This window comes from Leptodactylus fuscus, chromosome 10 (assembly GCF_031893055.1).
Source record: "Leptodactylus fuscus isolate aLepFus1 chromosome 10, aLepFus1.hap2, whole genome shotgun sequence".
Lineage (NCBI taxonomy): Eukaryota > Metazoa > Chordata > Amphibia > Anura > Leptodactylidae > Leptodactylus > Leptodactylus fuscus.
The window spans coordinates 17,380,424-17,401,394 of record NC_134274.1 but is presented as its reverse complement, the minus strand read 5'-3'; the positions used below and the strand labels follow the sequence as shown (position 1 = coordinate 17,401,394).

The window sequence follows — 20,971 nt, the reverse complement described above, 5'->3', positions numbered from 1 at the left end:
GCAACAAAAAGAACAATTAAAATATCAAACCTGTGTCTGATATCTCGTAGTAATGTGGTTATTTGCTAAAGGAAAGGAAACTGTTCCCGTCCAAAAATACACGATGACCCATTGTATGTTTTCCCAAGACCACCTCAATGCTTCTCGATGCCTCTGAGAAAATTTTCTTAAAGGGATTCTACCATGAAAACCTCTTTTTTTGTGGATAAGACGTCGGAATAGCCTTTAGAAAGGCTAATCTTCTCTTACCTTTAGATGTGATCTCCGCCGCGCCGTTCCTTAGAAATACCGGTTTTTACTGATATGCAAATTAGTTATCTCGCAGCGATGGGGGAGGGCCCCAGCGCTGAAAATGCGATGGGGGCGTCCCCACTGCTGCTCGAGAACACGATCCTGCGATGCCTCTATCTTCGACTGGATCCTCCCCTTCTCTGTCGTCTTCCTCCTATGTCACCTCTGACGCCTGCGTAGTTGGCTCTACCAGTGAGACACCAGCAGAGCCGAGTGCGAATGCCGGCTGGTGGCCATTTTTGGGAGGCCGCTCCTGCATTGAACTGCATTGCGCAGTCGGCTCTACTAGTGTTTCACTGGCAGAGTCAACTGCGCAGGGGTCGGAGGTGACGCAGGAGGAAGACGACAGAGAAGGGGAGGATCCAGCCGAAGATAGAGGCATCGCAGGATCGGGGTAGGGAACCATTGTGTTAATGGAACAGAAGCAATTAATCTCTAACCCCTTCACAAAATCCGCTGTACTATTACAACAGATGTCAGGTCCTAAAAGATGGCAGACACTTTGCTACAAAGTGGCCTCTATAGCTACCAGGTCTCGGCTATAATATAGAGTGGAGACCAAGTGCTAATTCCACTCTGATCACAGACTTTGTGTGCTGAAATTCCTCAAAGTAAAAACAGTGCTGCCACCGTCCTCATAGTTTCTTTGTTGCAGGACGATGCCTGGCGAGATTACGTTATGAATAGAGATGAGCGAACAGTGTTCTATCGAACACATGTTCGATCGGATATCAGGGTGTTCGCCATGTTCGAATCGAATCGAACACCACGTGGTAAAGTGCGCCAAAATTCGATTCCCCTCCCACCTTCCCTGGCGCCTTTTTTGCACCAATAACAGCGCAGGGGAGGTGGGACAGGAACTACGACACTGGGGGCATTGAAAAAAATTGGAAAAAGTCATTGGCTGCCGAAATCAGGTGACCTCCATTTTAGACGAATAGTGGATTTCAAATCCGGGTCATATGAGAATGTGAACTTTGTGACTATGAGACAGGGATAGCTGTACAGGCAGGGATAGCTAGGGATAACCTTTATTTAGGGGGGAATGTTATTAAAAATAACTTTTTGGGGCTCTATCGGGTGTGTAATTGTGATTTTTGTGAGATAAACTTTTTCCCATAGGGATGCATTGGCCAGCGCTGATTGGCCGAATTCCGTACTCTGGCCAATCAGTGCTGGCCAATGCATTCTATTAGCTTGATGAAGCAGAGTGTGCACAAGGGTTCAAGCGCACCCTCGGCTCTGATGTAGCAGAGCCGAGGCTGCACAAGGGTTCAAGCGCACCCTCGGCTCTGATGTAGGAGAGCCGAGGGTGCACTTGAACCCTTGTGCACCCTCAGCTCTGCTACATCAGAGCCGAGGGTGCGCTTGAACCCTTGTGCACACTCTGCTTCATCAAGCTAATAGAATGCATTGGCCAGCGCTGATTGGCCAATGTATTCTATTAGCCTAATGAAGTAGAGCTGAATGTGTGTGCTAAGCACACACATTCAGCTCTACTTCATCGGGCTAATAGAATGCATTGGCCAGCGCTGATTGGCCAGAGTACAGAACTCGACCAATCAGCGCTGGCTCTGCTGGAGGAGGCGGAGTCTAAGATCGCTCCACACCAGTCTCCATTCAGGTCCGACCTTAGACTCCGCCTCCTCCGGCAGAGCCAGCGCTGATTGGCCGAAGGCTGGCCAATGCATTCCTATGCGAATGCAGACTTAGCAGTGCTGAGTCAGTTTTGCTCAACTACACATCTGATGCACACTCGGCACTGCTACATCAGATGTAGCAATCTGATGTAGCAGAGCCGAGGGTGCACTAGAACCCCTGTGCAAACTCAGTTCACGCTAATAGAATGCATTGGCCAGCGCTGATTGGCCAATGCATTCTATTAGCCCGATGAAGTAGAGCTGAATGTGTGTGCTAAGCACACACATTCAGCACTGCTTCATCACGCCAATACAATGCATTAGCCAGTGCTGATTGGCCAGAGTACGGAATTCGGCCAATCAGCGCTGGCTCTGCTGGAGGAGGCGGAGTCTAAGGTCGGACCTGAATGGAGACTGGTGTGGAGCGATCTTAGACTCCGCCTCCTCCAGCAGAGCCAGCGCTGATTGGTCGAGTTCCGTACTCTGGCCAATCAGCGCTGGCCAATGCATTCTATTAGCCCGATGAAGTAGAGCTGAATGTGTGTGCTTAGCACACACATTCAGCTCTACTTCATCAGGCTAATAGAATACATTGGCCAATCAGCGCTGGCCAATGCATTCTATTAGCTTGATGAAGCAGAGTGTGCACATGGGTTCAAGCGCACCCTCGGCTCTGATGTAGCAGAGCCGAGGCTGCACAAGGGTTCAAGTGCACCCTCGGCTCTCCTACATCAGAGCCGAGGGTGCGCTTGAACCCTTGTGCAGCCTCGGCTCTGCTACATCAGAGCCGAGGGTGCGCTTGAACCCTTGTGCACACTCTGCTTCATCAAGCTAATAGAATGCATTGGCCAGCACTGATTGGCCAGAGTACGGAATTCGGCCAATCAGCGCTGGCCAATGCATTCTATTAGCCCGATGAAGTAGAGCTGAATGTGTGTGCTAAGCACACACATTCAGCACTGCTTCATCACGCCAATACAATGCATTAGCCAGTGCTGATTGGCCAGAGTACGGAATTCGGCCAATCAGCGCTGGCTCTGCTGGAGGAGGCGGAGTCTAAGATCGCTCCACACCAGTCTCCATTCAGGTCCGACCTTAGACTCCGCCTCCTCCAGCAGAGCCAGCGCTGATTGGCCGAATTCCATACTCTGGCCAATCAGCACTGGCTAATGCATTGTATTGGCTTGATGAAGCAGTGCTGAATGTGTGTGCTTAGCACACACATTCAGCTCTACTTCATCGGGCTAATAGAATGCATTGGCCAATCAGCGCTGGCCAATGCATTCTATTAGCGTGAACTGAGTTTGCACAGGGGTTCTAGTGCACCCTCGGCTCTGCTACATCAGATTGCTACATCTGATGTAGCAGTGCCGAGTGTGCATCAGATGTGTAGTTGAGCAAAACTGACTCAGCACTGCTAAGTCTGCATTCGCATAGGAATGCATTGGCCAGCCTTCGGCCAATCAGCGCTGGCTCTGCCGGAGGAGGCGGAGTCTAAGGTCGGACCTGAATGGAGACTGGTGTGGAGCGATCTTAGACTCCGCCTCCTCCAGCAGAGCCAGCGCTGATTGGCCGAATTCCATACTCTGGCCAATCAGCACTGGCTAATGCATTGTATTGGCTTGATGAAGCAGTGCTGAATGTGTGTGCTTAGCACACACATTCAGCTCTACTTCATCGGGCTAATAGAATGCATTGGCCAGCGCTGATTGGCCGAATTCCGTACTCTGGCCAATCAGCACTGGCCAATGCATTTCTATGGGGAAAAGTTAGCTTGCGAAAATCGCAAACTGACAGGGATTTCCATGAAATAAAGTGACTTTTATGCCCCCAGACATGCTTCCCCTGCTGTCCCAGTGTCATTCCAGGGTGTTGGTATCATTTCCTGGGGTGTCATAGTGGACTTGGTGACCCTCCAGACACGAATTTGGGTTTCCCCCTTAACGAGTTTATGTTCCCCATAGACTATAATGGGGTTCGAAACCCATTCGAACACTCGAACAGTGAGCGGCTGTTCGAATCGAATTTCGAACCTCGAACATTTTAGTGTTCGCTCATCTCTAGTTATGAAGACTTCCAGGATTGCCATAGGAATATTACTATTGAGACTGGTCACTTTGTAGTGAAAGTTTCCAATCCTCTATCACCCATATGTGCTATTTTCTCTCCTTCTTTCCCCATTCTTCTTTATTGCTACCAACATAGATCACAAGAAGACAAATCTTTAGTGTCCTTTATTATCTAGAAAGTGACCTTGTGCAAAGTATTCAGCTCTTGTATGGACTTCTGACCATTGTGATGTCTATTTGGATGTTAAAACTTTCCAATAAACTGGTAAAAACTGTGATTTAGGATCAACACATGGGTTATTAAGGGTTAATGTCTAATAATTAAATAAAATAAACAAATAAAAGATAAGCTTACAGTGTGCAGATGTGACACAAGTAACGTGCTAATATGTACCTGACATTACGAGAAGCTTACTATAGATCAATAGTACAGTATGTGTTTGTGAGAATTATGGCTAGTCTGGCTGGTGGGTGAGAATAAAGGTTTTTATATTTAATGTGGGCACAGAATGTATTATAACAGGGCTATTTGAGACACTAAACGCTGGTCCATAAGGACTTGTGGTTGGTTTAGTGGCCCAAATCATCCTGACAAGTTCCCTTTAAAAAATCTAAACTAATAAATTGGACTTGTGATAGCACATTCACTTCAGCCTGCAATAGCTTAGCTCTTAAGGGTTAATATGGATTCATTAAACATTGTGTTTATGTATAATTACATCCTGAATCTTGGCACAAAATGTGTATTGGGAAATCCAAGGAAAACTTGATCTGACTGGTTTGTGTTTGACAAACATTTGTGTCCACATTGAGTTGCTGTGCAATCTTCATATAGTTCGTACAGGAACATCTAAGATACAATACTCGTAGCTGTCTTGTTCACCTACACAGTCATGTCCTGGATCGGAACCTTTTGTGTGGGGTTGATCTTACTGCAGATCTTGGGGGCATCAGAAGCAAAACTGTAAGTAAAGTAGTTTCATGTGTTTTCTGTAAGAGTGATCTAGAAGACGATCCATCAGTTGTCATCTATAAGACCAACAAACGCCATCACAGTTGCAGGTCTGTTCTTGTATTTTTATGCCTCGATCACAGCTGTCAATAGACATTTTCGGGCTTCCTATCTGTTGTACTACTGCACTCTATCAGTGCATCATAATAGAATAGTAGAAGTCCTAGGATGACCCAACGCTGGCCATAATGTTTTGCTTTATCTTCATGAAATTTGTCCAGAGCCTTCAGCCAATCGGTCATGCTTAACAAATAGTTATAACGCCAGATTGACATGCTATGTCCATGTGAGGCTACGAATACAAAACAGTCCAGGAACATAAAATATTGCAAAGCCCAGACATAGAAGTCACTGTCCTGTCTACTAGCACAATGGGGCACTGGAGGGTCTGTGCGGGGCTGCTTATAGTGCAGATTTTGGGGGCTTTAGAAGCAAAACTGTAAGTACAATAGTTTACATTTTACTTTTATTCTATTTTATAGAATTTTATTTTTCTTCTATAATTTTATTATATTATAAATTGTTCATGCGGCTGCTGATACTGTAATACGTTTATTAATAGAGATCTTTTAATGAATTTTTCCAGTTTGACTAACAAGACTCCATAACCCAACAAAAAATTATTAGATTTTCATTGTTTTTTTTCTTTCTGTGCAATTGTAGTTGATGCACCTTAGTACTAAGAGATGAGAGAGATTATGGAATCAAAGACTTTTAAAGGGGTGCCCCAACTTTAGTATATTTGTAAGTGGTAATACTGCTGCTGAGTTGGACAAAAACATACAAAAATCTTCGCCCTAAGTCGAGACATTTGTACTTTAGCTGCCATTAGGACCTGGAACTGTTTAAAGTGGTCGCCTGGCACAAACGGGAAATCAACGCAGACGTAAGCCTGGGTCATGTAAGGAGAGCGGACCTGCAGCCGGATCCCGTTGGCTCGGCATTAGGCCAGTAGCCTTGGGCTAGGCAGGCTCCGAGAAGCTTTTTGCAGTTCTATAAACTAAGCAATTGTTTATCCTGGCAGAGCGTTTATGAGGCATGCTTTTATTCAGGGAGATACGTTACTAGTGTGCGCAGGAGCATTAAATTGCTGCCATATATGTGGATGTAAAAGCATACACACCCTAATCCTTGAGTTGTCTTGATACATTAGAATTTTGATCTGGTATATACTTGATTTATTCATTAAGATATCAGTCCATTGTTATGAGAGTTACGAGTTTGATACCAAGTGACGAATAGCAGTGATTCAGTTTTTATATTCACACAATTTTTCTTCATTATTTTAAAATTACTTAATAAAAGTGAAGTTTTATATATCTTTTTCTCTTCTAGAAAGTTTGTCCGTGAATCTTATAATAAAATTACATTTATGGGCAACTATATAATAATAATAATAATAATAAATTTTATTTATATAGCGCCAACATTTTCCGCAGCGCTGTACAATTTGTAGGGTTCAAATACAGACAGAAAGATACATTACAAAGAAAGTCGTTTCACACAATGGGACTGAGGGCCCTGCTCGCAAGAGCTTACAATCTATGAGGTAGAGGGGGTGACACAAGAGGTAGCAGGGGCGGTATTGCTTATACAGAGGTCAGACACTTTTGTAATAGAGGCGACTGTCATTACACAAACATAAAACTTTATGAGCCGTCGACAGTCGTGTCCTTTAACATGTGGATGGAGCTTGGACCTATAAAATTAGCCTGAAATGGCATCATATCATGTGGGGAAATGTGGGAGCGGGGACAGAGGAAGGTTAAAGGTTTACGTTAGACATTGTGATAGGCTTGTCTGAAAAGATGCATCTTTAGTTTGCGTTTGAAGCTGTAAAAATTGCGAGTTAATCTGATTGTCCGGGGTAGAGCATTCCAGAGAAGTGGTGCAGCTCGGGAGAAGTCTTGTATACGAGCGTGGGAGGTTCTGATAATAGAGGATGTAAGTGTTAGGTCATTGAGTGAACGGAGAACACGGGTTGGGCGGTAGACAGAGATGAGGGAGGAAATGTAGGGAGGGGCGGCATTATGGAGAGCCTTGTGGATGAGGGTGATAACTTTATATTTTATTCTATAATGAATAGGCAGCCAATGTAGCGACTGGCACAGACCAGAGGCATTGCTGTAGCGTCTAGCCTGATAGATGAGCCTGGCCGCTGCATTCAGAATAGATTGTAGAGGGGAGAGTTTAGTGAGAGGAAGACCGATTAGTAAGGAGTTACAGTAGTCAAGGCGAGAATGAATCAGAGAGACAATAAGTGTCTTTAGTGTATCTCTGGTAAGGAAAGGGCATATTCAGGAGATGTTTTTGAGGTGGCGGTTACATGAATGTGCGAGTGATTCAACATGAGGGGTGAAGGAAAGGTCTGCGTCAAACATAACCCCAAGGCAGTGGGCCTACTGCCTAGGAGTTATAGTAAGGCCTGAGACTGCAATGGATATATCAGGGACAGATCTTTTAGATGGTGGAAACAGTAGTAGTTCAGTCTTAGAGAGATTTAGTTTCAGATACAGTGAGGACATGATATTTGAGACAGCAGAGAGACAGTCACTGGTGTTCTGTATGAGTGCATGGGTGATGACACGGGCAGATGTGTATAATTGGGTGTCATCAGCATAAAGTTGGTACCTGAAGCCAAATCTGGCAATGGTTTGTCCAATGGGGGCTGTGTAGAGAGAAAAGAGCAGGGGGCCTAGGACCGAGCCCTGAGCAACCCCAACAGCAAGGGAATGAGGGGAGGAAACAGAGCCAGCAAATGATACACTGAAAGTGCGGTCTGAGAGATAAGAGGAGAACCAGGAGAGCGCAGTGTCATTGAGGCCAACTGAGCGGAGCATAGTGAGGAGGAGTTGATGGTCAACAGTGTGAAAAGCTGCAGAGAGGTCCAGAAGAATAAGAAGAGAGAAGTCACTATTGGATTTAGCCATTAGGAGATCATTGGAGACTTTTGTGAGAGCCGTTTCAGTAGAGTGCAGATCGCGGAAGCCAGATTGTAAGGGGTCAAGCAAAGAGATAGCGGATTAAACGAGAATAGACCAGGCGTTCCAAGAGTTTAGAAATGAAGGGGAGGTTAGAGACAGGTAGATAGTTAGCAGCACAGGATGGGTCCAGGGAGGGTTTTTTCAATAGCGGGGTTATAACAGCATGCTTGAAGGAGGATGGGAAGATTCCAGAAGAGAGAGAGGTTAAATATTTTAGTAAGGTAAGCAGTGACAGCAGGGGACAGAGATTGGAGTAGATGTGAGGGGAAGGGGTCACTACTGCAGGTTGTAGGGCGAGATGAAGAAAATAGTTGGGAGACTGCCTCTTCTGTAACAGGTTCAAAAGATGAGAATAGACAGTCTGAAGTGCGGTTGGTGAGGGGATCATTACTATGGTAGGTGATGGGATCAATGCCACCTGGGGCTTGGGCAGTAATTTCCTGAAGGATCTTATCAATTTTATCATGGAAATAAGTGGCCAGGTCATCAGCACTAAGGTCTGTGAATGGCATCTGCACCTTGAGTGTGAGTAAGGAGTGAAAAGTTTCAAAAAGCCTTTTAGGGTTGCTGGAGAGAGAAGAGATGAGGGCGGTGAAATAGTCTTGTTTGGCGTGGTAAAGGCCAGAACTATATGTTTTAAGCATAAATTTGAAGTGGAGGAAATCTGCAGGTGACGCTAGGTCTGCATGCCAGAAGACGGAAAGCACAGACCGGGTCCGGCCGTGAGCGGCGGTGAGCGTTTTATGCTCTCCGCCGCGAAACCGGATTTTTTTTTATCCGGACACAGAGTACTGCATGTCCGACTCTGTGTCCGGATTATAAAACCCGGTTTCGCGGCGGAGAGCATAAAACGCTCACCGCCGCTCACGGCCGGACATCTCTCTCATCCATTCAAATGAATGGGTGAGAGAGACTCCTGCAGGTTTCCGTCTCCTGCCTCTGTTTTAGGCAGGAAACGGAAACCTGCAGAACGGAGTTCACAACGCTGATGTGAACAAGCCCTGAACATGATTTTCTCCATAGACGTTCAGCACACCTAGAGCACCGCTGAAGAAATCGTGTCTGTGGCGTGTGCCAGGGTTGCTGCCTCCTATGTGGGACTTTACAAGTGGAGGGGGAGCCACCTCATCCAATGCATTTTTAAGGGTTTCATTATAGTGACTGGTGGCCAGGTTGGGACAGGAGATTGAGGAGATGGGGGACAGAGAGGACTGTAGAGTATCTGAGAGGTGCTGGGTGTCGATAGCACGCAAATTCCTATATGTGTGATGGGTAGGGGTATCTTGTGAAGGGGAGAAGGCACTGATGGTGAGAGACAGAAGATTATGATCAGAGAGTGGCAGAGAAGAGTTAGTAAATTTAGAAACTGTGAGGAGTCGATGGAAGACAAGATCAATCGTGTTTCCACCTACATGTGTGGCAGAAGAAGAACACTGTGAAAGACCAAGAGAAGAGGTTAATGAGAGAAACTGTGAGGCAGCTGGGGACAACTATATTTTTAATATCCCAACTTTTAATATCTTTAATAAAAAATAATCAGCCATGACAGAAAGGAATACTATAGGAATTACATTGTGTTCTGCCATATCTGCCTCATTGCCTTGAAGATGTCCAGTAATTTTCTTGCCATAAGTCTCCTCATACTCCTTTATAGTGATATACTCTCTTTGATGTCATTCTTGCCAGGCACTATGCCGCCATCTTCCCATCAGAGTTACGCGCCGATCATCCTGAAAACTTATGTGTACAAGTGGAGGGAGCTCAAGGAGAAACCAGTGTGAAAGTGACTCTAAAACTGGACACCAAGGACACCTCACTTATAGATGAAAAATTCCATAAAGACTCCATATTCACCTGCCGCAGTGTCCAGGTAAGTGGCCTTAGGTTACTATAGGAAACAAGGACAAGTCTTCTCGAGGGAAATTCTATTATGTTAGAAAGACACACTGCTGTATAAAACATATTTACTTTTGTGTCCTTTCTTACCGTTTCCTCCTGGATAGACATTCAGATATCCTATATGTGTATCGTATATGCTGCTAAATTCAGGTGCTATCACCCCCCCCCCCCCCTTAAAAAGTCTGTACAGTTGTCTATTAGGCCATTAGCTATTGGATTTTTTCCAAAAATAACAATGGACTCCATCCTCATGCAACATCATCTGCATCCTTAGGAATTTTTTTTTTTTTTGTCTGTTGATAAACATTATTTGGTGCCCCAAGCAATTTCTAAACATTAAAGTAAAATTTAGTTATTGTTTTTTTTTTTTTCCCATATTCATTTTATTTCCGTAGGTTCCCATTCCTGAAGAAAATGAGGCAGTTGGCACAATAACTCTGTCCATTGAAAATTCAGGGGAATCGGTAACTAACACCAGTAAAGTTCTTGTAAAGAAGCCAAAATCTAAAATTCTAGTCCAGACGGACAAAGCCGTGTACAATCCAGGACAAACCGGTAAGAAAACATAGAGACTCCATAGTCCAAAACAGACAAAATACTTACAATTTTTTTTTTTTTTATACACATACTCCTGTCCTCACTTACCAGTTGACATCCAATTTACATTTTTGCAAAAAAAAAAAAATTATAGAAATGTTTAACTACGTGATGCTTAAAAGAATCTTTCATTGATTTTTTTTATTTTTTTTTTTCACAGTAAAATTCAGAATTCTGTTCCTTAATGAAGATTTCAAACCAGAAAATACATTGGTAAGTCTAAAATAAAACAATGAGCGGTGGAAAAGTGAAAAATTGTGATTTGATGGCAGTTGACCTTAGACACACTGCTGTCAAAAATCTTAGAATTTTCTATTTCAATTTTGTATTTTCTATTTTAACATAAACAAACATTTTTATTATTTCTGAATAACTTTGGAAAATTAAAAGAAAAAAAATGTTTCCCTTTGTTTAGATTCCAGTGGTGGAATTACAGGTAAGAAAAATAATAATTAATAATAATAATAATAATAATACTATTATATTGGATGTGTAGTTCATATATTTTAAAAAAAAAAATTGTGATTGCAAAAATTTAGTTAATAATGTTATTATTTATTTATTTATTTATTTATTTATTTTTAACCTTTTAAGAAATTGCAAGTTTTCATTGTGAAGTTGTTACTTTTAGGACCCAGATAACAACAGGATAAGTCAATGGTCAAATGTGAAGCTCGACCAGGGCATTGCTGAGATGTCCTTTGATCTTCTCCCTGAGCCTACATTTGGAGAGTATTCCATCAAACTGAAGGACACATCCCATACCTTTACTGTGGAGGAATCTGGTGAGGAGTCCCGTTATGCCCAATATATAATATGTTTGCTTAATCCTTTCTAACTTTTGTCTACTATGTCTTTTAAGAACTTCCAAAATTTGAGGTCGACATCCATTTTCCTAAATACATTCTTACCAACAACCGTCAGTTTCCACTTAAAGTTTGTGGCAAGTGAGTTCCAAAATTTGTTAGACTTTTCTTATAATTTTACTTGATTTATTTTTGATACAAGTATCTGGTTCCTGGTTGATCCATAGTGGACATTATTAATGTATAAAAATAAAAACATTTCCATTTTTGTTGACTAAGATTTTGGTATTTGCTCCACCAAGAACAACAATATGAAAGCAAATTGGTTATATTTGTCATCAAAAAAGAAATATTGAAATCAATGAGAACATTAATGGAACAATTTCGTTATGAGCCAGAGTTCTCGTGAACCCAATAAGTCCATGTGTTACCAGATCATCCATTCATTTACATTACCCACTTATAATACCTACTGAGGCCCTGTCACCCAAGGGCCAACAGAAACCTGGAACCAGCCCTGTCAACATCAGAAACTGTGGAAATATAGCACAAATCTATGATCAATTAATTTTTTTCCCATTTATAATGCAACATTATCATTTTTTTCTCTCTTAGATACACATATGGGAAACCAGTGCAAGGGGATGTTGAAGTGTCTATTTGTCAAGAACCGTACCAGAAATATAGTAATGGGACACTTTGGGCCACCCTTTGTGTCAATTCGGAAGGAGAGGTGAGATCTTATTTGTCATATTTATTTATTGTGCTAAGGTTTTAAGTTAGAGGGATTTTACATCTTACCCAGTATTCACTATGCAGGCTTAAGTCAAACAAGTTGGTTGTCCCATTTGACAGGCTTGGTCCATGAACATTGGTCATATGGATATCTTAGACATTGGAGATCTCCCACTAGAGAAATCTGCGTGATCATGTATCATCATATCATTCCATATTTCTTTAAATGGTACCATAAATAGGAAAAATTAATGTAGAAAAAAATCCTGCAATGTTTGGATACTTTTGGGTCAACAAAGGCAAAAGTATTGTATGTATGATACCTCTTTTGGCTAAACAGAAGTATCCAGAGCACTTTAGTTTCCTTCTTTAGGCAATTACAAATGAATGACTGAGAACCTAGCACAACACTTGGAAGATGCTACACAAAGACCATAATTCATGAGGTTATACATTACTAAGATAAGGCAATAAAACTAAGCCCTGACAGTGATCTACACTATGTATTATAGGTAGGTTCCTGGGAGTCCTGACAGTGTCATACACTATGTTTTATAGATAGGTTCCTAGGAGCCCTGACAGTGTCATACACTATGTTTTATAGATAGGTTCCTAGGAGCCCTGACAGTGTCATACACTATGTTTTATAGATAGGTTCCTAGTAGCCCTGACAGTGTTCTACACTATGTATTATAGATAGGTTCCTAGTAGCCCTGACAGTGTTCTACACTATGTATTATAGATAGGTTCCTAGTAGCCCTGACAGTGTTCTACACTATGTATTATAGATAGGTTCCTAGGAGCTCTGACAGTATTCTACACTATGTTTTATAGATAGGTTCCTAGGAGCTCTGACAGTGTTCTACACTATGTATTATAGATAGGTTCCTAGTAGCCCTGACAGTGTTATACACTATGTTTTATAGATAGCTTCCTAGGAACCCTGACCGTGTCATACCCTATATTTTATAGATCGGTTCCTAGGAGCCCTGACAGTGTCATACACTATGTTTTATAGATAAGTTCCTAGGAGTCCTGACAGTGTTCTACACTATGTATTATAGATAGGTTCCTAGGAGTCCTGACAGTGTTCTACACTATGTATTATAGATAGGTTCCTAGGAGCTCTGACAGTATTCTACACTATGTTTTATAGATAGGTTCCTAGGAGTCCTGACAGTGTTATACACTATGTTTTATAGATAGGTTCCTAGGAGCTCTGACAGTGTTCTACACTATGTATTATAGATAGGTTCCTAGGAGCCCTGACAGTGTTATACACTATGTATTATAGATAGGTTCCTAGGAACCCTGACAGTGTTATACACTATGTATTATAGATAAGTTCCTAGGAGTCCTGACAGTGTTCTACACTATGTATTATAGATAGGTTCCTAGGAGCTCTGACAGTATTCTACACTATGTTTTATAGATAGGTTCCTAGGAGTCCTGACAGTGTTATACACTATGTTTTATAGATAGGTTCCTAGGAGCTCTGACAGTGTTCTACACTATGTATTATAGATAGCTTTCTAATCGCCCTGACAGTGTCATACACTATGTATTATAGATAGGTTCCTAGGAGCTCTGACAGTGTCATACCCTATATTTTATAGATCGGTTCCTAGGAACCCTGACCGTGTCATACCCTATATTTTATAGATCGGTTCCTAGGAGCCCTGACAGTGTCATACACTATGTTTTATAGATAAGTTCCTAGGAGACCTAAGAGTATTCTAACTATTCAAATTAAGCCAATTCGAGGTGTGGTTGATACTGAATTTGTTTGACGTAGAATAAATCTGGACACAAGCCACCAAATCTCTAAAACAATATGAATCATGAGAGGTTCAGCCATCTTTAGTGATAATTTAAGACCTTATTAAATAGGGCATTGTAACAGCTGATTGTCATTAACAAAAGCTCAGTGTTTACGCGTAACAACTAGCCTTATAAGACTGACAATCAGCCCATGAATGTGTTTTCTGATGGCTGATTTTAGTAGGATGTCGCCTTATCAAATATGGACTCTGTACGTCTAACTGGAATTGGTTGAGGTGGTGAAAGGTCCTCCTTAAATATGGATACATCTGTAATAAAATAAATAAATAAATCACCCTTAGATCCCTGTACATTGCAGTTGACTAGTCTTTCCTTCTGTTAATTGTGATATTGCGTACAGATATTGTTATCTAATGGTTCTTGAATATATGTTGATTCTTTCACACAGTTGGACAGATCTGGGTGTTATTCCAAAAACGCCTACTTTGCGTTCCTTTCCCTAGATGATACTAAAATGAGAAGAGAACTGATAATTAAAGCTTCTGTTACAGAGGAAGGGACTGGTAAGTCTGATCTATTCTAGACTGCCTTACAACAATACAAATAGATTATACTTGTATGTTGCAATAATGGCACCCAAATGGAAATGTGATCTTCTATAATCGGCGTCTGCACATTAAGCTGCATGATAGCCATTGTAGTAGCTGTTACAGATTTGCAGATGTTGCATTTGCACTTGGTCCTTGTGTCCAATAGAGCCCACATGCCTTTCTATCACATAAGAGAACACTTGTATAATGAATGGCACATTTGACCACTGATGGCCCAATCACAAGCCTCCGTGGTGACTCCGGGTGCATGACATCACATAAGTGGGTGAGATGCCACAAAGAGGCCCAAAAGAGGTTACAGAAGGTGAATATGAATGTGTTTTTTTTATTATTTTTGTCCTCTGGGCTTCCACCTAATTATACTCTAGAGTATGAAGAGGCACCAGAGTATAAGTTGGTGGCCATTTTTGTTCATCTGAAGCAAATAACCATTTGTTCAATTTGTTAAAAACCAAGCAGTTTGGAATATTCGGCTCATGATTAATTCTAAGATTTTTTTCTGATTATTCAGGGTCAGAGGTAACATCAACTACTCAATCCAGTATAACCACGGTCATCAATAAATTGTCTTTCAATGATGCTGCTGATAACTACAAGGCTGGAATCCCATACAGTGGTGGGGTGAGTCCCCTTTGATAAAGTAGATTATCATGTAGCTGATCATCTAACGATACTTATACCCTTAGTCCATGAATGGCAATACATAGTTTCTTTGTAAGCTTAAAATGTGCTATATGTGGCATTCTTTATGTTTAATGGATGCATGCATCATATGTTATGCAATTCTGATTGGAAGTGATGCCACAGTAGGCACCATTCTCATTGGACGAAACTAAGTTTGCATTGTAAGGCCTAATACTATAATATTAGTGGGACTATTAAAGGATTATCTTGTCTTATCTTAAACAATTTACTATAGGAGTCACTCATGATAGTCTTAATTGTGTTTTCTTGTCCCGTGAACTGTTTTTTATTTCCTTTTGTCCCACCGTAAAGGAACTTACGAATTGAAAGCTCACAGGCAATAAGATAAAATCCCTGGTTGGGATCGTGATAAAATTTTACCATTACACTTTCCTTATATATCAAGTTCTTTATGTCATATTCAGTTTCATATATTTTAATTACTTATTCCAGATTAGAGTGGAGGATGCTGGAGGTGTTCCTAAACCAAACATTACAGTTTATATGAAATGTACCGATGACTCGGTGTACCAGACCTTACTGACCGATGAGAGTGGCCAGGCATCATTTACTCTGAATACAACGGACTGGAAAGGCTCCAAGACATTGTCGGTATGAGTATGTTTATCTGAATGTTAAAATACAAAGCACAAGATAAAGAAAAGCCTGCTGTCTGTAGATAGGAACCTCTTCCTTCTGGAGGAGATATACTGACTTGGCTTTTATTTCTTTTAAAGCCAGGCATTGATCTATAGGGAGCTACCTTCCAATAGGTGGCGCTAGGGGCAAATGACCTATTTGTAACTTCCTTACCCAGAATTCTTAGCAGGAGATGCATGATCTAAAAATTCCCTGTACCAATCTCTCCCTAATGAGAAACATTACTTCTTCTAACAGAAACAAAACATATGGAGAAGTCTTACCAAGTCTTAAGAACATACAGTATACAGTAGCATTCAGTAACATAAACAATAGAGATGAGCGAACACTAAAATGTTCGAGGTTCGAAATTCGATTCGAACAGCCGCTCACTGTTCGAGTGTTCGAATGGGTTTCGAACCCCATTATAGTCTATGGGGAACATAAACTCGTTAAGGGGGAAACCCAAATTCGTGTCTGGAGGGTCACCAAGTCCACTATGACACCCCAGGAAATGATACCAACACCCTGGAATGACACTGGGACAGCAGGGGAAGCATGTCTGGGGGCATAAAAGTCACTTTATTTCATGGAAATCCCTGTCAGTTTGCGATTTTCGCAAGCTAACTTTTCCCCATAGAAATGCATTGGCCAGTGCTGATTGGCCAGAGTACGGAACTCGACCAATCAGCGCTGGCTCTGCTGGAGGAGGCGGAGTCTAAGATAGCTCCACACCAGTCTCCATTCAGGTCCGACCTTAGACTCCGCCTCCTCCGGCAGAGCCAGCGCTGATTGGCCGAAGGCTGGCCAATGCATTCCTATGCGAATGCAGACTTAGCAGTGCTGAGTCAGTTTTGCTCAACTACACATCTGATGCACACTCGGCACTGCTACATCAGATGTAGCAATCTGATGTAGCAGAGCCGAGGGTGCACTAGAACCCCTGTGCAAACTCAGTTCACGCTAATAGAATGCATTGGCCAGCGCTGATTGGCCAATGCATTCTATTAGCCCGATGAAGTAGAGCTGAATGTGTGTGCTAAGCACACACATTCAGCACTGCTTCATCAAGCCAATACAATGCATTAGCCAGTGCTGATTGGCCAGAGTACGGAATTCGGCCAATCAGCGCTGGCCAATGCATTCTATTAGCCCGATGAAGTAGAGCTGAATGTGTGTGCTAAGCACACACATTCAGCACTGCTTCATCAAGCCAATACAATGCATTAGCCAGTGCTGATTGGCCAGAGTACGGAATTCGGCCAATCAGCGCTGGCTCTGCTGGAGGAGGCGGAGTCTAAGGTCGCTCCACACCAGTCTCCATTCAGGTCCGACCTTAGACTCCGCCTCCTCCGGCAGAGCCAGCGCTGATTGGCCGAAGGCTGGCCAATGCATTCCTATGCGAATGCAGACTTAGCAGTGCTGAGTCAGTTTTGCTCAACTACACATCTGATGCACACTCGGCACTGCTACATCAGATGTAGCAATCTGATGTAGCAGAGCCGAGGGTGCACTAGAACCCCTGTGCAAACTCAGTTCACGCTAATAGAATGCATTGGCCAGCGCTGATTGGCCAATGCATTCTATTAGCCCGATGAAGTAGAGCTGAATGTGTGTGCTAAGCACACACATTCAGCACTGCTTCATCAAGCCAATACAATGCATTAGCCAGTGCTGATTGGCCAGAGTACGGAATTCGGCCAATCAGCGCTGGCTCTGCTGGAGGAGGCGGAGTCTAAGGTCGCTCCACACCAGTCTCCATTCAGGTCCGACCTTAGACTCCGCCTCCTCCGGCAGAGCCAGCGCTGATTGGCCGAAGGCTGGCCAATGCATTCCTATGCGAATGCAGACTTAGCAGTGCTGAGTCAGTTTTGCTCAACTACACATCTGATGCACACTCGGCACTGCTACATCAGATGTAGCAATCTGATGTAGCAGAGCCGAGGGTGCACTAGAACCCCTGTGCAAACTCAGTTCACGCTAATAGAATGCATTGGCCAGCGCTGATTGGCCAATGCATTCTATTAGCCCGATGAAGTAGAGCTGAATGTGTGTGCTAAGCACACACATTCAGCACTGCTTCATCAAGCCAATACAATGCATTAGCCAGTGCTGATTGGCCAGAGTATGGAATTCGGCCAATCAGCGCTGGCTCTGCTGGAGGAGGCGGAGTCTAAGGTCGGACCTGAATGGAGACTGGTGTGGAGCGATCTTAGACTCCGCCTCCTCCAGCAGAGCCAGCGCTGATTGGTCGAGTTCCGTACTCTGGCCAATCAGCGCTGGCCAATGCATTCTATTAGCCCGATGAAGTAGAGCTGAATGTGTGTGCTTAGCACACACATTCAGCTCTACTTCATCAGGCTAATAGAATACATTGGCCAATCAGCGCTGGCCAATGCATTCTATTAGCTTGATGAAGCAGAGTGTGCACAAGGGTTCAAGCGCACCCTCGGCTCTGATGTAGCAGAGCTGAGGGTGCACAAGGGTTCAAGTGCACCCTCGGCTCTCCTACATCAGAGCCGAGGGTGCGCTTGAACCCTTGTGCAGCCTCGGCTCTGCTACATCAGAGCCGAGGGTGCGCTTGAACCCTTGTGCACACTCTGCTTCATCAAGCTAATAGAATGCATTGGCCAGCACTGATTGGCCAGAGTACGGAATTCGGCCAATCAGCGCTGGCCAATGCATCCCTATGGGAAAAAGTTTATCTCACAAAAATCACAATTACACACCCGATAGAGCCCCAAAAAGTTATTTTTAATAACATTCCCCCCTAAATAAAGGTTATCCCTAGCTATCCCTGCCTGTACAGCTATCCCTGTCTCATAGTCACAAAGTTCACATTCTCATATGACCCGGATTTGAAATCCACTATTCGTCTAAAATGGAGGTCACCTGATTTCGGCAGCCAATGACTTTTTCCAATTTTTTTCAATGCCCCCAGTGTCGTAGTTCCTGTCCCACCTCCCCTGCGCTGTTATTGGTGCAAAAAAGGCGCCAGGGAAGGTGGGAGGGGAATCGAATTTTGGCGCACTTTACCACGTGGTGTTCGATTCGATTCGAACATGGCGAACACCCTGATATCCGATCGAACATGTGTTCGATAGAACACTGTTCGCTCATCTCTAATAAACAAGCCTCTTCCCTTTTATAACATTACTTGACTGTATCCCTAACCTCTCTACATTTATCATGAATGGAAGGAATATATGAAATGTGAACAGAACTTTTTCTGCATTCGGTTTCCGTTTGGGGATTCTGTTTCCCATTCTGTGCAAGCAGGACTTTTTTCCCCTGCATTCTTCGGGTGGAAAACCAGCAAACTTCATTAGAGTCTACCAATTTTTAAGCGGACTAGGTTTCTTTTTTTTCAGGTCCTGAAGAATGGAAACCTGAACTCAGGTGTGAGCCTAGCAATAGAGGAAATAGTTACAACACTTTGCAAAATTAATTACTTGAATTTGTAAAAATGCTTAACTAAAAATTGTCTAGAAATTTAAATATGGATATGTTCATGGGAATATCCCTTTAACATTTTTTATTCAGCTGTAGAGAGTGTTGAGGGCAAGGATGCTGATATAGCCAGATGTCTTATAGGAGGTGACAGGACTGTGAAGAGGAGGAGATTGTGAAGGATCGGGGATATGTTTGAATTTAGTGTTCCTAAAGAAGGATCAGTTGATGTTTGACATTAAATATTGAACTGAATAGTATATAACACATTGAAGCCTTCTTCTAGACCTTGAAATATATGTCTGCATTTACTTTTTTAAAGGCACAAATAAATCTAAGTCCTGAACCGTATGTTAAGGGTAAACTTCCGCTTGATTATGGCCAAGCCACGCAACATGTCGTCCCCTTCCACTCTCCGAGCAAAAGTTTCTTGAAGCTGAATTCTCTGGATAAAGTTCTCTCGTGTGAGGGCCATCAAGAGGTCCATGTAAACTATGTCATTAGTCGCACTCAGCTGAAAGAGGCCAAGACATTATCCTTGCATTATCTGGTAAGACATGATAAATATATGGATTATATTATTCCTTTAGTTATGTGATTTTTCTTAAACAACAAGAAAGAGGCAAAAACATGTTGGCACCATTGTGAATCCGAAATATGCGGACTACCACAGATAAGCATGGAGAATGGATGAAGCTGACAAACACTGGGGTCATAAATTGGGAGCGCTGCCATAACAGTATCATCCATTAAACCCATATATGGAGAAAAAAGACATAAAAGATAAAGCAAACTCCTTTATTTCACAAAAAAATGTAAGCGGTACAAGGGGAGCGGGATGCCAACATGTGTAGCCAATGGATTGTTACACACTAAGTTATACTTCTTCTGGCCTTCCAATGCAAGTGAAATAAGGACCCAGACTTATTCTTCCTTACCCCATTAGCATATTTTTACTATTTTTTTTATAAATCTATCACCATTGTCCTATGACTATTTCATTTTTTTCACAGTCGGTTTCCAAAGGTTCTATCAAAGAATCAGGAACCGTGGAAATTACACCTGGAAATACTAATGAAGGTAAGACATGGACTTATGAAGAAATCTGTTATTCTTAAGAAATTAAAGTCTACAGAGATGGGCAATAGGATGGTGTGACTGCTCTTTTCCATTATGTAAGTGTTTTTCACCATCTAATGTTCTATTATTTTGCAGAAATCCATGGAGAAGTTACTATGAACCTCCCTTTAAGTCTGGGCACTTCTAAGATCCTTCATGTCCTTGTTTACAGCATCTTACCTAATGGAGGAGTAATAGCAGATTCCAAAAAATACAATGTACAGAAATGTTTCAAGAATAAAGTAAGTTGTATTTACTTTCTAAATTGTAGCAGAATAGAACATTCTATCATTGACCACAATATGTTACCGACTTCATGACAAGTAAAGTGACCATTCTAAGTCTGTGTTACAATGATGATGAAATGGGATTTTACGTGATGGCTAGTAAAACGAGTCTGTTACTAGAACCCTGGTTGGCAGTGGGTAGACAGATGGGACTAGAGGATAGCAAATTTCAGAATTGGAGCTGAGACAGATAAGCAATACACTGTTATATTGTATTCAGCTGCATCTTACACTAAATGACACAGTTAGCAATAGGAAAAGAGGTGTCAGATGTGAAACTTGCCAAGAGGGTTTATGACATCCAAATCCACGAGGTGCCATTTTTTTCTATAAGATTGCACTGGTGGTCAAAAGTTGCTGGCGCAA

At 42.4% G+C, this 20,971-nt stretch overlaps 1 protein-coding gene across 1 annotated transcript in view; it reads left to right on the top strand.

Moving 5' to 3' along the window:
- The first annotated feature begins 5,383 nt into the window (after positions 1 to 5,383).
- The window catches only part of LOC142219119 (alpha-2-macroglobulin-like protein 1), a 44,879-nt gene continuing 29,291 nt past the window's right edge, over positions 5,384 to 20,971 (top strand). The window contains exons 1-14 of the mRNA XM_075288085.1: positions 5,384 to 5,451; positions 9,683 to 9,866; positions 10,291 to 10,450; positions 10,653 to 10,705; positions 10,908 to 10,928; positions 11,124 to 11,277; positions 11,355 to 11,439; positions 11,914 to 12,031; positions 14,264 to 14,378; positions 14,938 to 15,047; positions 15,564 to 15,722; positions 19,522 to 19,749; positions 20,213 to 20,279; positions 20,415 to 20,567. Of these exons, the coding sequence (XP_075144186.1) occupies positions 5,384 to 5,451; positions 9,683 to 9,866; positions 10,291 to 10,450; positions 10,653 to 10,705; positions 10,908 to 10,928; positions 11,124 to 11,277; positions 11,355 to 11,439; positions 11,914 to 12,031; positions 14,264 to 14,378; positions 14,938 to 15,047; positions 15,564 to 15,722; positions 19,522 to 19,749; positions 20,213 to 20,279; positions 20,415 to 20,567 (1,675 nt within the window). The remainder of the gene's footprint in view (positions 5,452 to 9,682; positions 9,867 to 10,290; positions 10,451 to 10,652; positions 10,706 to 10,907; positions 10,929 to 11,123; positions 11,278 to 11,354; positions 11,440 to 11,913; positions 12,032 to 14,263; positions 14,379 to 14,937; positions 15,048 to 15,563; positions 15,723 to 19,521; positions 19,750 to 20,212; positions 20,280 to 20,414; positions 20,568 to 20,971) is intronic.